Source organism: Macaca thibetana, chromosome 7, assembly GCF_024542745.1.
Source record: "Macaca thibetana thibetana isolate TM-01 chromosome 7, ASM2454274v1, whole genome shotgun sequence".
Classification (NCBI taxonomy): Eukaryota; Metazoa; Chordata; class Mammalia; order Primates; family Cercopithecidae; genus Macaca; species Macaca thibetana.
Window position 1 is genome coordinate 116,596,987 of NC_065584.1, and position 16,895 is coordinate 116,613,881.

The following is a 16,895-nucleotide window of genomic DNA, read 5'->3' on the forward strand; positions in this document are numbered from 1 at the left end:
AGTCTCAGGGGTGAGCTTAAGAGTGGCCGGAGCTTCCACACAACACGTCTCCCAACTGGACCGATGACAAGCTCAGCCACCATCAGAACTGTAAGGCACCCAGCACCCCCAACTACCTCACTTCAGCATCTGTGAGGCCTGTACCCTGAGGTCCCCTGCTCTCGGGCCCCTCTGCTCCCTTCCCTGGGACAGCCAGAGTCCTACCTGCTCTGGGAGCCACTTTGGCCTCTCTTCTGGGGTCCTGGTCTTGGGCTTGAAGCCTCTCTGGGGGTCTCCGGGGTGCTTGGCCTCGGGAGGGAGGTTCAGTGACTTGGGCCTCGCCTCGTGCCTGCTGGGGCTGCAGCTGGCCTTGATGGGTGGGCAGGCCTCTGCAGAGTCCCCAGGCCCCAGCTCAGGTCCATGCTCGGGGCTGGCCTCACTGGCGCTGGTGATGCTGGTCATGCTCAGACTCATCTTGATCTCTGCCACTATCTGGTCGATGTCCTCCTCCTGGTCCTCCAAGTCCCCATCCCCGCGCCTCAGGCGGTAGGGGGAGGCGCCCGTGTTCCCATTGGCCTCCTCGGGGTAGTAGTCCTGGTAGCCCTCTTTGCTGGGACAGTAGTGACCGTCTTCTTCCTGGTCGTGGGCCTCAAGGACAGAGGGCTCATCCTCCGGGATGGGCAGTTGGCCATCCGGGTAGTCCTGGCTGCCTTCAGCCTCGTGGCCATGGGGGTGTGGGCCCGCGGAGTCCGTCCACTCCTCCACCGCCTCCTGGCACTCGTCAGTGTCCACGGGGTGCGCGCCGTGAGCCAGGTACTCCTCCCCATTGCAGTCCATGCCCTCCAGGTAGCTGTCGTCCTCGGGGCAGTAGCGGATGTAGTAGGTGATGCCCTCCTCCTCCTCAGGGAGGCCCTCGTCATAGTCCTCCTCCTCGGAGGTGTTGTTCACATAGTCGGAACTGGAGTCCCCATCGGGGCTATGGTTGTGGCATTCCTGTTCCTCGGGCGTGGGGCTCTCTGGCCGCAGGGCAGCCAGCTCCAGGCCCTCGGGCACATAGCCCTCCAAGGGCAGCTCCAAGTCCTCACTCTCGGGCTCCTGGCTGTGGGGGACAGGACCCGGTCTCACCCTATGGTCCAACATGCCGCTCCCCGCGTTCTCACGCTTCCGGTGGGCCATGGCGGGTGCTCATGCGGCCATCATCACCCAGAGGCAGCCACTGTGGGGAGGAACATTGGGAAGGACAGAGTCAAAACTCCACAAAGCCCAGCCACATGTGGCGCCACTTCACCACAGCACCTCCCACCACGTTCTCCCGCAGCACCTCCCACCACGTTCTCCCACAGCAATGTGAATGCACATCCATTCAAACAATGCGCCATCCCCACCCCGGCTGACTCATCATCAGAAAAACATGCATCCACGCCAAGAAGAATGAGGGCACACGGAGCTCCAGGAAAAGCAGTCAAGGGAGGCACCGGCAACTCGCCAGGATACCTGCCTCTCCCCAAGAACCCACCGGCTCCTTCCTGACTTCTCACTCAATTTGGGTAGCCCAGGTGACCAAGACAAATGGTCATAAGATCGGGTTGTTTGCTCTCAAGAAGAAAACGAGCAGCTTTCATTAAGAAGACATAATGAGGACCGATGAGGAGGGATGTTAACTCTTCCCAATCTAAATCCATGGCCCCTCAAAGACTAACTTGGGTCCCTTCCCCTTCAGGCTTATCCCATCCTCTCCCTCCTCTTTCCCTTCAAACCGAACAATGCTTGCAGAGGAAGTGGATGTGCAGGAACCATCCAGGCTGAGCAATGTGCAGGAAAGCTCAACACAAGTCCCCAGCATGGTAGGCTGGAGGGCTCAAGAGAGGGGACAGCACTGCTCGGCCATGGTGGGAAGAGGACAAAGGGTACAGCTGCAGCCTGCAGGTATCATGGGGTGACAGGGCAGCTGCAGAGACCTGGCAGGCCAAACTGGGAGAGGGCCTGGACCCCGTGCCCCGGACTCTGCACTCTATCCCCCAAACCACACTGCTATGGCTTTAATATGCCCCCCAAAGTTCATGTGTTGGAGACTTAATCCCTAATGCAACAGTGTTGAGAGGTGGGACCTTTAAGAGGTGATTAGGTCATGAGGGCTGTGCTCTCGTGAATGGATTAACGTCTCTATCTTGGGAGGAAGTTCTTTATTGTGAGAGTGGGTTTGTTATAAAAGTGAGTTCAGCTCTCTCCTGCTTTCTCTCTCACTCTCCCTCACCTTCTCACCTTCTGCCTTGGGATGACATAGCAAGAAGGCCCTTTACCAGATGCTGACACCTTGACCTTGGACTTCCCAGCCTCCAGAACTGTCAAAAACAAATCTCCATTCTTTATATAATCACCCAGTCTCAGGTATTCTGTTATAGCAACAGAAAACAGACTAAGACACATGCAGAGTCACTGAGCAATTATCAACATTTTTTCTTTTAGCCCTGTCTCTCTAGGCCTGGCATGGGGACAGAGGCTAGAGGCAGGGAGATGACTGAAAAGGTTATTCTATCCGCTAGGGGAAAGCAAGGGGCTAGCATCAGGAAAGTGGCACAGAGGACGTACAAAAGTTTGCTTAACGTTCTATTTTTTTTTTTTTTTTTGAGATGGAGTCTTGCTCTGTCACCCAGGCTGGAGTGCAGTGGCGCCATCTCGGCTCACTGCAAGCTCCACCTCCTGGGTTCATGCCATTCTCCTGCCTCAGCCTCCCCAGTAGCTGGACTACAGGTGCCCCCCACCACACCGAGCTAACTTTTCATATTTTTAGTAAAGACGGGGTTTCACCGTGTTAGCCAGGATGGTCTCGATCTCCTGACCTCATGATCCACCCGCCTCAGCCTCCCAAAGTGCTGGGATTACAGGCGTGAGCCACCGCGCCCGGCAACGTTCTACTTCTTAAGCTAAGTGTTTCCCCAAGTGTTTGTCATATTCTTTAAACTGTACTTTTACATTACACATTCCTTTTTGCTTGTATGATAGTTCAATTATTTAAAAAAACATATTCCAGTAGTCCAGTTAAGAGCTTTCACACTTGAAAATGCTTAAAATGGTAAATTTTTAATGTCTATTTTACTGCAATTTTTAAAAAGAAAAAAAAAAAAGGAGAGCTTAAACTAAAACAGTAGAGAGGACAGTGGAGAAGTGGCTCAGCGAGCACCTTAGGTGGCAGAAGCAAAGGATCTGGGCTCAGATGGGAGCAGGGAGTGAAGATGAAGAGGAGCTATCAGTGACCCTCAGCAGCCATTCCCCGGGCTCTGATCTTGCCTTCCTGTACCTCCTCTTCCCCTGTTGTCTCTTTAGTTTAGGCCACAAACTCAAGGCCTTCCATATTATATCCCCCAGAGCTCCCAACACAGCACCTTGTTTGTAGTAGTGCCCAAAACACATCTTGTTATGAGACTGAGTGTACCAGATAGTCACAGTTACAGCAGTATGAACATTCCCAAAAGAACGAAGAAGGAGGTAATTATTTCATCCAGTCCCGACACTCAGAGTGTGGGCACAATTACTGATGGAGCCACATGCTTCCAACGTGTGAATTCACTCCAAGGACACTTGACATCGAAAGAAGTGATGTTTACTCTGCCACCTGCACAGGCTCGTCCATGGCCGTGTCTCAAGAGCATCACTAGTAGCAGAACGATTCTCAGCACTCTCCCTAGAGTGGCCCACAGACAGCAAAGATGTCCCACACCAGCAAAACTGTCACTGAGAAGGACCCTGCAGGGCCTGTTACCCCATTCCCAAACCCAGAAACTGGCAGGACAATTCAAAAGAGCTGTTCCCCAGAAGAGAACAAGTGGCCAGCACTCACTAAGACATCAGCGACCCAGATGTGTCAGAGGACACATCAAGAACACTGAGCTGCCGCAAAGACCACACACAACTTGACACCAGATTTCTTATCTTCACAGAGGACAGCCAGTCACAAGAGACAGGTTGCAGGAGTGATGTCAGGGACTTAGCAACCACAACTCTCGGACACAATCACCAGTAACTACATTCCTCAAGACGGTCTCTCAGAAGCATGTGCTGAATGCAGCTGCTAACACGCAACCAGATGTCCATGTCTTAACTGTCAGGACACAAAGGGCAGATGGTACATCACTGGCACATGAGCACACAGCTCCCATTCCTTGCATAGCGGTGCCGTCTCTATGGCATCCCTGTACCTCGCCAGGCTCTAGACACCAAGCTGTGCACATTGAAGGTATGTACATACTTGTTAGAGAACGAACTAAAGTACACAGTACTCTTGCTTTCTTAACTTCAAATTCTCCGTCATCCGCGGGGATAAAATCTGTGATGTGCACATAGAAATATGTATACCAACACCAAATAAAATATTCTCTAGGCCAGTATAAGACATAAGGACTAAAATACACATTACAATAACATGGAACAGTCTCCGATCCTATTAAAATACTGTCCAAGTTTTCAAAAATGAAAACACTGAGGACACTGTAGGAGAACCACAACAGAACCAGGAGTTTATTTTCCACTGGTGTTTCCCACTAGCTCTCCAAGCCTTCAAATGATTTCAGAAAATTTATCCCAGATGTGTAACACTACCACAACCACGTAATTTGGACTACAATTACTCAATTCATCACTTACCACTGCTTCCTATACTTTTTGCATTTCTTTCTCTTGAACTATTTAGGGGGATTTCATTTTTATTTTGTAAAAATAATTGTTAGAGTCATTTTGTGTAGTTAGGAGGTAACCCTTTTGTGTCTATAAAATGGCTCTGATCTCACACAGAATGATATCTTTGCTGGGTATAAGATTATTGCATTGCATCCTTTTCACAATAATTTGCTAACACTGTTCCACTGTCTTCTAGCTTACAGCCTCGCAGATGTGCACTTTAATACTACTAATCAGATTCTTTTTACCTTGTTACAAAAATCTATTCCTTCTGTCTGGAAGCTGATACAATTTCCTCTCCACTCTTAGAGTTCAGAAATTCCAGCCAACTATGTCTGGATAAGGGTCTTTTTTAATTTTATGAGGGTCTCATTAATTTTACGTGAGATTCATTTGCTGAGCCCTTTCCGTATCAAGTCCCACATCTTTAGCTACAGGAAGATTCTTGCTATTTCTTTTTTATTTCTCTCCCCAATGGCCTTTTTCTCTTCCTGGAATATCTCTGGAATTTGCCCTCCAAATCACTTAACTTTACACTCATAGCACCCATTTCATATTTTTTTTCTTTGTGGTATAAATTAGTTCCTCCATTTGACCTTCCAAAACACTAACTCACTTCAGCAAGATGTGGCATGTGACCTGTCTTTGCTCTTGCTGGCAACAAAGGGTTCCTAAGACACCAGTGCAGGTCTCTCAGCGAGTGGTGGATGGCTGGACAGTGTAATATACAGTGGGAGATGATTTTATGGTGAGCTGGAGGCAGTCAGAGTGGTGATCTGGGACTTCATTGTTGAGATGTGAAGAGGTGCCTGTATTTTTTAGGTACAACAGAGATAGACTGTCCTCAGCCAGATCTGTTTGCTTCCAGGGAAAATGTCCACCCCTCCTAGAGGCACAGGAATAAGGTGCTCCCCTGAAACTCCCTGAGTCTGTGTGCTGCACCTGCCCCCAGCTCCAGAAGTTCCAGACTTTTCATGGAAGAGGTCAAACTTCTTCCCTTGGAGCAAGCAAATCCAGTCACTGTCTAGAATCCTTTATTCCTTACATAGATTTAACCCATGAGAAAGTTTACACATACAAGGTAGGGAGCAGCTTCGTGTTCCCCATGATGGTTACCCCAGTGATTTTCAAGCTTTGTTACCCATTAAAAATCCTGATGCCCAGGTCACACCTCATACCAATGACCCTGGAATGCCTCAGATAGGAACTAGGCATCAGTAGTCCTAAACATTTCCCAGGTGATTCCAATATACAGCAAAGTGTGGGCACCACAGCTTTACTTAGATAACCCAATACCCTTTATTAAATAGACCATTCTGTTTCTCACGTCTTACAGTGACCAACCATCTCAACTTTAACACTCAAAGTCTCATGTCCCAGGAAACCCTCAGTTCCAGAGGAACTGGGATGGCTGGTCACCTTGCATATCATACACTAATTTTTTTTTTTTTTTTTGAGACTGAGTCTCGCTCTGTTGCCAGGCCGGAATGCTGTCGTGTGATCTTGGCTCACTGAAACCTCCGTCTCCCAGGTTCAAGTGATTCTCCTGCCTCAGCCTCCCAAGTGGCTGGGACTACAGGTGTGCGCCACTGCACCCAGCTAATTTTTTTTTTTTCTTTTAGTAGAGATGGGGTTTCACCATGTTGGCCAGGATGGTCTCGATCTCTTGACCTCGTGATCCACCTGCCTCAGCCTCCCAAAGAGCTGGGATTACAGGTGTGAGCCACCATGCCAGGCCATCATACACTAAATTCTTACATAAACTTAGATCTGTCCCTGGACTTCCTAGTCTATGTCATTTCTATCTGCCCAGAAACAGTACCATGCCATTTTCATTATTATGACTTTACAGCATATTTTAATATGACGTGAGGCAAGTTCTCTCTCATTATTCTCATTTTTTCATCTTCCCCTGCTATTTTCACATTTATTCTCCCAAAAGAACTTAGGAGTCAGTGGTTTCAGGTGTCCCCAGTATTCCATTGAAATTTTGGCTGGAGTAACTTTAAGTTATAAATTACTTTAGGGAATTTGTTTTCTTTTGAGACAAGGTCTCACTCTGTCACCCAGGCTAAAGTGCTGCACGATCTCGGCTCATGGCAGTCCGCCTCACGGGTTAAAGTGATTCTTGTGCCTCAGCCTCCTGAGTGGCTGGGATTACAGACACGTGTTACCACCCTCAGCTAATTTTTGTGTTTTTTGTAGAGAAGAGGTTTTTCCATGTTGGCCAGGTTGGTCTCCAACTCCTGGCCTCAAGTGATCTGCCCATCTCGGTCTCCTAAAGTGCTGGAATTATAAGAGTGAGCCACCACGCCCGGCCTCAGAAATTTTTCATACTTAACAACACTGAGTCTTTTTACCCAATTTCACCCCAAAAAAATCTTCCTATTTATTCAAGCCTTAAATGCCTCTCAACAGCTTTGTAAATTTCTTTATAGCTGTAGGCATCTCATATTAAGTTTTTTCTTAAATATAATATTTTTGTGGCTGTTGTGAATAGATCTCCTCTTCCTTATATATTTACCTGGTTATTGTTGCTATACAGAAGAAAATGATACTGATTTTGTAAAAATAGGTTTTACTAAGCTATTTTTAAATACTAATAGTTTTTAGTTGATAATGTTTTTCTAGGTAAATGATGTCACCTTCAGAAGTCACCATTTTGCTTCCCCTTTCCAGCATGTGGTCATCTTGTCTAACTATCCTGCCTTGCACTTCCCTGCACAGTTAACAATGGCAGTAAGAGGCACCCTTGACTTACTCCTCATTGTAATGAAAATGCTTTCACTTTACCAGGGCTGAACCAGGGGGAGACAAGGGAGGCCCCAAAAACCTCAGCAATCAAAATAAATATTTTTTAATGCAATGCTTTAAAAATCAAAATTAATACAAAATAAATCCATGATGAACAAAATATCAACATTTTAAATGAAGATAGGATTGGTATTCTTGATTTTTCCTGTTGCCTCAGGCTGCAATATGTGGCTTGGCTGTGGACTGGTAATGATCCCGTTTTTCACCATGACTACAATGCCAGCACTGGCTAACGGCAGCTCTTTTCCTGAGTTTGACACCACAGACATTCTGATCCAGTTCTCTTTCCCATGGGTACAAAGGGTGAGCGACCCACAGCAGCTGCCCAGGAAGGCAGTCACGTCTTCAAAGACTCCACAGAATTACACTGAACCTACCGGGGCACTATTGGTGTAAGACAAAGAGCCCGCCTGTTAAAGATGAAGACTGAAGGTCCTTGTTTCAATTCAGACCTCTGTTTACTGTGAGGCCTGGGGCAAGATATTTAATCGGGAGATGGCCTTCCCCTCCTTAGGAAATTGAAAATGACAGTATGTGCCTGCAGGGCTTGAAGTGAGTTAAAGAAGAGAGTAACCAGTGCAGGCCTGAACTCCATAAACACTACATAAAGGGAGTTAAGGAAAATGTCAATGAAGTGGTCCGGGAGAGGATGCCTGATGAGGTGAATGTCTTAGATGGGAACAGGGAACTCTGCTGACACAGGTGGCTGGGAGTGGCTGTGGCCAGGTGACACAGTCCCTGGCTGTGTATGCAAAGTGCATCTCTGCAATGGAATACGGGTGCATCTTAGAGGGACTGCGGAAAGCGGGGAGAAGTCCCTGTGGAAAGCCAAGACGTACTCCTCCAATGCAGTGATTCGCTCACTGTGGTGGGCACAAGGCCCCCCTGGAGAGTGTGCAGGTTCATGGTCCAAGATTCCAAGGTGGTGGGCCAAAGGCCAGGTCCAGAGCTACAGGTGGTTCTCATGTCGGAGGTCCAAAGACTGCACGTGAAAACTCTGCTCTGTAGCCGGGCGAGGTGGCGGGCGCCTGTAGTCCCAGCTACTCGGGAGGCTGAGGCAGGAGAATGGCGTGAACCCGGGAGGCGGAGTTTGCAGTGAGCTGAGATCCGGCCACTGCACTCCAGCCTGGGCGACAGAGTCAGACTCCATCTCAAAAAAAAAAAAAAAAAAAAAGAAAACTCTGCTCTAAATAGAGGCTTGCAGGTCTCTGATGACTGCCCAGGGAATGGATCTGACCTCCTTGTCAACAAATACAAGGCCCTCCCCTGGTAGCCTAGGCCCTCCACATTCCAAGCCTTCTTCCCCTACTCCAGGGCATGGAGAACGAGGACAACTGTCCCCAGCTTCTTCAAACAAGGGCAAAGGTGGGTGGCCTGGCAGGACGCGGCTATGCAGAGCACAGCAGATAATTCCCAAGCCACAAAGGTAGGGTGTGGTCAAGGGGAGGTGAGAAGGAAAGGTGGGCAAAAATGTAGGCAGAAATAAGTGCTTCTTTCAAAGAAAGAGTTCTCCTACTGGATTTCTGGTATCTCATTTAGTTCACCAAAAGCATACTCCTGCAAGGAACTAACACATTGCCTTTTCACAGAAGCAGTTTGCAGTCTGATTAGATAAAGAATTCCATTTAAGACACCTCAATGTGTAAGCAACTTTTTCAGAAAGCCCTTTAGTGCCTGAAGGAAGGTCCCACATAGCTGCCAAATTCCAGCTTTCCGGGCTGCCAGACTCTCTAAACGTCTGGTCAAAAGATCTCCAATTACTTTAACTGCATACTCCTTCTAGGGACACAACTGTTATATGGGGACAGCTACCCTGTAGGAGGGCAGGAGAGAGCCGCAGATATGACTAATCATCTAGCACATCATTTGTGAAACTGATGTGGGCAGACTTCTGTACTCAGAGGGTGACTGCTTCTGAGGGCACATTACTTTCCAGCACCGAGGACTACAATCTGTTTTGCTCAGTGTTCTCAATAGGAAACAGAGAAGAATGGAGGCCCACTCGCAGTTGTCCCACCCGGAGAAAGCCGGTGTTCATTTGGTGGTTTCTTTCTTTCCAGTCTTTTATCTGTGCATCTCTTTTGCATAACTGAGACCTTACTGTAAACACAGATCCACGTTGTTCTCTTTTAACACGGGGTAAGCAACAAGCTCTCCATAGGTATCGTTTTAATGGCTACATCCTATTTCCCAGCTGAATAGGGATCATCTGACCACCACAGACTGAATGTCTGCCTTCCCCCACAAAATTCACATGCAGAAATCCTGACCCCCAGTGTGATGGCATTAGGGGGTGGGGTCTTTGGGGAGTGATGAGGTCATGAGGGTGGAGCTCATGAGTGGGACTGTGCCCTGATAAAGAGACCCCAGGCCGGGCGCGGTGGCTCACGCCTGTAATCCCAGCACTTTGGGAGGCCGAGGCAGGCAGATCACAAGGTCATGAGTTTGAGACCAGCCTGGCCAACATAGCAAAACCCCATCTCTACTAAAAATACAAAAAAAAAAAAAAAAAAAATTAGCTAGGCATGGTGGCGTGTGCCTGTAATCCCAGCTACTTGGGAGGCTGAGGCAAGGAGAATCGCTCAAACCTGGGCGGTGGCAGGAAGAGAGAGAGAAAAGAAAAAGAACCCAGAGAGCTGCCTTGCCCCTTTCACCATGTGTGGACACGGAAAGAAGACGGCCACCTATGCACCAGAAAGCCGACAGACCTCACCAGACACTGAATCTGCCCATACCTTGGTCACAGACTTCCCAGCCTACAGAACTGTGAGAAATAAATGTCTGCTGTTGGAGCCACGAAGTCTATGGTGTTTTTTGATATAGCAGCCTGAGCTGACTAAGACACTAACTATTCCCCTGCTGAACCCACATTATGTCCTGGTTTTGCATAATAAGTAATGCTGTTTATTCTGTGTTTCCCTCATAATATACTATAGGCGTTTTCTCTCCTCCCAGGGCCTTTATCCAGGACCCTTTGAAACTGTCTTTGCTACATACAGTGACAATCCAAGGCCCAGGTCCTCAGATGAGCCCAGGAGGGAGTTAACCGTCTCTACAGTGGGGGCTGGGGGCTTTGCACTGCAGAGCATGTATGCAAACATACACAGGTCCTCTGCTTCTAGTCAATCATATTAAAGATAAATCCTGTACAACACACCATCTGGAAAGCAATTCAAATGTACAGGAGAAGCATGATTACCTGCTACATGTCCAAGAAAATGAGTCCCCATGTCCAGACTCAATTAATTCTATAACAGCACATAAATCAATAGGAAATGCGGCCCCCTACACCGTGCTCACCACTCGCCTCCTGAAACATCCTAATGAGATGTGGGAAATAAAGGCTCATTGTCAACAATAAAGGGCTCCAGTGTCCTTATTCTAAACCATGTTTTTCTTTTGCACGGGAAAATAGCATTAGCTGGTGCTTAGAAGAGCTGGTAATATAGCAGACCAGATGAAAAATAGCTATTCAGTGACCACAATACAGGCTGGGTGAAAACGTATCATACAAATGAGAAACAGACTCAGCCAAATTGCTCCTGACACCAATCTTGTCCCCCATTTGGTCTCGCATGTTGTAAAGATAATATTATTTTGTTCCTTTCAAATATAATTTAGTTGCTTTCACTATACACGACGTGGGTTTGAACAGTCCTGGAAAATGCTTACATGATCAGTCCAAGCATTTCAGACAAAAGTCACTGAATAAGTATTTCACTTCAAGATCACGGGCAACTACAAGCTCTGAAAAGACACTAATAAATTAATCTTCCAAAAACCATACTGATGTCCAACACTGTCAAACAAGGCTCTCTAACCTAGCTTAGAGTCACAAAAGGATGTGTTTCTCTTTGGAAAATGGCAGTGAAATGGACAAAAATATTGAGCACACACTAAACCTTCAATAACAGGATCCTAGGTAAATCAGTGTTAGCATATGCACAAGACAGTTTTGTGGTGTCTGAAATATTTACAAAAGGCTTAGCATGTAATATGCATTGTTATGATTTATTCACAACCAAATAAACATAGAATCAACTGTGAAGAGATGCATTAAGACGTTAGCAAGGGCTGCCTTCGAGTGATGGGACGATGGTACCTATTTCCTTCCTCTCGTCATTCCTGGCTACAGTACTTCTACAGACAAATAACATAAAAAAGACAAGCACCACGGACTGAAAGCCCTCTGCAGCCCGGGAAGCCTTGGGCAGCCATACCTGTCAGGTGACATTTCTGTGGTGGGAAGGGTGTTAAGTCTCAGCAGCCCTTGGAAGAGGCCTGGGGTTAATGTCAGGCCTAACTTCTTCCTTCTGGGCATTGAATATGCTGGGACATCTGCCCCACTGCATCCTCATCTCCAAATAAGCAAAAGGCGATAATCTGCCCTTTAAATATCATTAAAATTGCTGTCAGACCTTCATCATCAATACTAGTCTCCAGGAAATGGCATTTTCAATCTCTCACAATGTAGTCCGCACCTGAAAGCGGCATTAATGCCATAACAGGAACACAGTAACTGCGCGCACTTCTGGCCCGGCAGGTATTTGCTGTTCTTTCTGGGTTACAGTAAGAAGTCTACTCTCTCCCACACGAACTTCTGGAAATAGTGGTGCCTTGGCAAAGTCTACCTCTGCATGTCATGTTTGCTCCTGGATGCCTTTAGGGGAAAAGCGAGACCCAGATAAGAGGGCAACTGAACACAGAACGTTACCAGCACTGACCTTTTTCCTAAATGCTGGAGAAAGGGGCGCAGCTTCTGCAGCTGCCAGGACCCTGTGTGAAGAAGTACACTGCTAAATACACCCTCTACCAGATCCATCCTCACAGACAAAGATATCTGTCACCTCCAGAGAAGTGGCCACAAGATTCAAGGGGGAAAAATCTGTTTCTGTTCGTTGCCCTGTGATTTTCACATTTTTCTAGTCATTTCCAAGTGCACACGGCACTGTGTAGATTTAAAATAAGCCACAGCCATGTTATGGCTCAATCATGTCCCCTCAAAATGCATATGTTCAAGTCCTGATCCCCCGTACCTCAGAATATACTTTGTTTAGAAATAGGATCACTGCAGCCGGGTGTGGTGGCTCACTCCTGTAATCCCAGCACTTTGGGAGGCCGAGGTGGGTGGATCATGAGGTCAGTAGATCGAGACCATCCTGGCTGACACGGTGAAACTCTGTCTCTACTAAAAATACAGGTGGTGGCACGCACCTGTGGTCCCAGCTACTCGGGAGGCTGAGGCAGGGGACCTGCTTAAACCTGGGAGGCAGAGGTTGCAGTGAGCTTAGATCAGGCCACTGCACTCCAGCCTGGGCAACAGAGTGGGAAGGAAGGAAGGACGGAAGGAAGGACGGAAGGAAGGACGGAAGGAAGGACGGAAGGAAGGACGGAAGGAAGGACGGAAGGACGGAAGGAAGGACGGAAGGAAGGACGGAAGGAAGGACGGAAGGAAGGAAGGAAGGAAGGAGGGAAGGAGGGAAGGAGGGAAGGAGGGAAGGAGGGAAGGAGGGAAGGAGGCAGGGAGGGAGGGGATTACTGCAGATATAATTAGTTGAGATACAATAATTTGGGTAGGCCCTGACCCAACAGGACTGGTGTCCTTTAAAGAGGGGAACTGTGGAGACAGTCACACAAACGGGCTGAAGGCAGGGCTCTAAAAGCTAGGGAACATCAGAGATGGCCAGCAAACCACCACAAGCAAATGGAGAAGCACGGGACCGACTTTCCCCCACAGCCCTCATGAGTCAGCAGTCCTGATGACACCTCGACCCGGGACTTCCAGCCTCCAGAACTGAGACAGTAAGCTTCTGTTGTTTATGCCACCCAGTCTGTGGACTTCCTACAGCAGCCCTAGCGAACTAAAAAAGTCCATAAGGATCATGTGCCCTTTATTCAAAGTTCAGAGTTTCCTTGTTTTTCTTTTTTTTTTTTTTTTTTTTTTTTTTTGAGACGGAGTCTGGCTCTGTTGCCCAGGCTAGAGTGCAGTGGCTGGATCTCAGCTCACTGCAAGCCCTGCCTCCCAGGTTCACGCCATTCTCCTGCCTCAGCCTCCTGAGTAGCTGGGAGTACAGGCGCCTGCCACCTCGCCCGGCTAATTTTTTTTTTTTTGTATTTTAGTAGAGATGGGGTTTCACCGTGTTAGCCAGGATGGTCTCGATCTCCTGACCTCGTGATCCGCCCGTCTCGGCCTCCCAAAGTGCTGGGATTACAGGCTTGAGCCACCGCGCCCAGCTTTCCTTGTTTTTCATCTGGGAAATTCTCCCACATGTAATCAGGAATATTTTTTCACCTGGGATCTAACTATTGTTTCCACCATGGATCCCTTATTCTTCCATATACATTTTAGAATCCCATTATCAATATCTATTTTTTAAAATCCTGCTGGAAATTTGATTGGGATTGCAATGAATCTAGAGGTTGATTTGGGGAGAATTCACAACTATACTGAATCTTCCAATATATAAATACGTCTTTCCATGTAGTTGAGTCTTTGATTTCTCTCATCAGCATGTTTTAGTCTCCAGCACACAGATCTTGCATATTTTCTTATTTATACATATTTCTTTCTTTTTGGGGGGGATGCTATTGTAAATGATACCTTTTTTTAATAATTGCTTTTTATTTTTTCTGAGACAGGGTCTCGCTCTGTCACCCAGGCTGGAGTGAAGTGGCACAAATATGGCTCACTGCAGCCTCAACCTCTGGGAATCAAGTGATCCTCCTGCCTCAGCCTTCTGAGTAGCTGGCACTACAGGTGTGTGCCACCATGCTCAGCAAAATTTTATTTATTTATTTAGTAGAGAAGAGTTCTTACCATATTGCCCAGGCTGATCTTAAACTCCCAGCTCAAGGGATCCTCCCACCTTGGCCTCCCCCAAAGTGTTGAGATTACAGACATGAGCCATCACACCCAGCCTACTCATTTCTTAAACTCATTTTTCTTCTATTCAGGATCATTTCTATTGATCTACTTAGAGCTAACTTAGATTTCTTTCTTCTGTCATACACATTTGCTTTTGAGCTCATCCAGTAATATTTTTACTTCATTCTAAAATTCCTATTTTTTTCTTTTTTGTTTATATTGCTCTGCTGCAAATTTCTATGTTTCTATTAATTTCAGAAGTATCCATCTTTTACCTCATGGAACATGGTCATAACAGTCACTTTAAAGTCTTTGATAATTTCAACATCTATGTCATCTCAGGGTTGACATTTGTTAATTGCCTTTTCCCTTGAGAATTGCTCCTTTAAAAAATATTTTTAATTGATTGACTGAAGGTCAGATTTTTTTTGCTTCTTTGTATCCCAAATAATTGTAGATTGCATCCCAGACCATTTTAATATGTACCTTTTAACGCTGATTGAAAATGTTGAATGAGAATGTAGAGAATGTTGATTCTCATGTGTCTGCTTCACCAGGCGATCAATCCACTCAGGTTCAGAACACAAGCTCCGGCTCCCCTTCATTAGGGGATGGTGCTAATGTCAGTGCGGTTTCAAAACCCTTTGCTGTGCTCTGTGAGTTGGCTTCAAGCACGAGCTATTCAGGGATTAAGTCTGGGACCTGGGCCATGGTTTATATTGCAGCTTAATTCCAAAGCCTTTGCTATGGTTCTCTGGGTATGTCCCATACATGGAGTTGGTTCAGAAACCTAAATAAATCTTCTTTTCCAGATTTCCCCTCTCCAAGATTTCTTCCATATTCTTCTACTACCAGATGCCCCTTTTCCTGGTTCCTCTGCCCATAAAGTTGGGGCTATCTCAGAGTTTTAGCCTAACACATCACACTCTCATAGTTTCTTGCAACCACAGCCCCTGCTGAGGGCAAAGCAGAAGGAGAAAGATGAAAAAAAAAAAACGGGGATTCTTCCACCACCTTTATACAATAACCGGTTCCTCTACCCACAGAGCTGGATTTTCTCTCAGGCTTGTAGGTGCTACTGCTCTGGGTCTAGCAGGGCCAGGAGAGAGGAAAAGACAAAACAAAATGGGGATCCCTCCTACTCTTCAGCTTGCAGGGCTCCTCTTTTCAATTCCCTGGCCAGAAAGATGGGTTTCTCACAGAGTTCTGCTGCCTCTGCCCACCGCACTATTTCCCAAATCAGTCAGCGCTCAGATCAAAGGAGGGAAAAACCCAACCACAGAAACTCAGTTCTACTGTGCTGGGCCTTCCAACTCTAACCCCCTTCCCAATGGGGCTGCCTTTCGTTCTGTTCAGAGTTTTGAGTTCTAATCAGTGAGCGGAATGGGCACTAGTGGGCTTACTCTATCCTGGACAGCACCGTATGTCCTCTGTTGATCTCTTCATAGATTTTGGGAAGTACATTAAGCCAAAACCTGCTTTTATTTCATTCGATTCATCAGACACATGTCAGTGCCCATCAGTGTTCAGCTAGACCTGACGTCATCAGCAGGAAAGGCCACACCACACGAAAACTGGCGGGCTCTGGTTCTTAGGTCTAAACCCCAGTTGGATGCTAGAATCAACCTGGGGAGTTTTAAAAAATGTATCAATTCCTGGATCCTGTCCCAGCTCCATGAGGTCAGAATTTCTGGGTGAGGAGAATTTGGACACTCTGGGTAGCTGACATGCAGCCAAGGCTGAGAACCACTATAATGAACATGACAAAAATGTGAAGGGTCCATGGCCCCATCATCTCTCAGGGTTCACAGTTTCTGATGGGGAGCTGGGTGCCAGGAGGATAAGGAGGAACTGAGTAAGGAACAGGGAGAGTTGTGCTGTTAAGGGCTGGCCTGACAGCCTCTCCTCCACCACTCCCTGCTGCAGGTATCCCAGGTCTTTGTGGTAATAAGATGTGACCTTCTTTAACAACACATAAAACTTCAAAGGCCCTGTCTGATCCCCTCCCAGTAATCTCCCTGGTGGGCCTTAGGGAAGCAATGCAACTCCCCAGCAGCAACCCTGATACACACACACACACACACACACACACACACACACACACACACACACAGCTCTCCCTTCTCTTCACACCCTGACATGTGGCTGAAATAAGGCTGCACGTTCAAAGGACATTTTTAAGGCAGCATATCTCCCCACCTTCATCTTCTTCCTTGATCAACAATAGTAAATCATTTCAAGATCCTTCTAAAAAACGCATGTACCAGGTGTGGTGGCTCACCCCTGTAATCCCAGCATTTTCGGAGGGAGGCCAAGGCAGGTGGATAACGAGGTTAGGAGTTCAAGACCAGCCTGGCCAATATGGTAAAATCCCGTCTCTACTAAAAATGCAAAAATCTGCCAGGTGTGGTGGTGTGCACCTGTAATCCCAGCTACTCAGGAGGCTGAGGCAGGAGAATCGCTTGAACCCAGGAGGCGGAGGTTGCAGTGAGACAAGATTGCCCCACTGCACTCCAGCTTGGGCAACAGAGTGAGACTTTGTCTCAGAAAAAAAAAAAAAAAA

General features: G+C 47.1%; 1 protein-coding gene across 6 annotated transcripts in view; it reads right to left on the reverse strand.

The window, feature by feature from the left end:
• Positions 1-16,895, reverse strand: part of APBA2 (amyloid beta precursor protein binding family A member 2) — a 240,048-nt gene that overhangs the window by 66,866 nt on the left and 156,287 nt on the right. For all 6 annotated transcript variants that reach the window (XM_050800112.1, XM_050800114.1, XM_050800113.1 and 3 more), the window contains exon 4: positions 205-1,195. In XM_050800112.1, coding sequence (XP_050656069.1) covers positions 205-1,155 — 951 coding nt within the window. In that variant the 5' untranslated portion in view covers positions 1,156-1,195. The remainder of the gene's footprint in view (positions 1-204; positions 1,196-16,895) is intronic.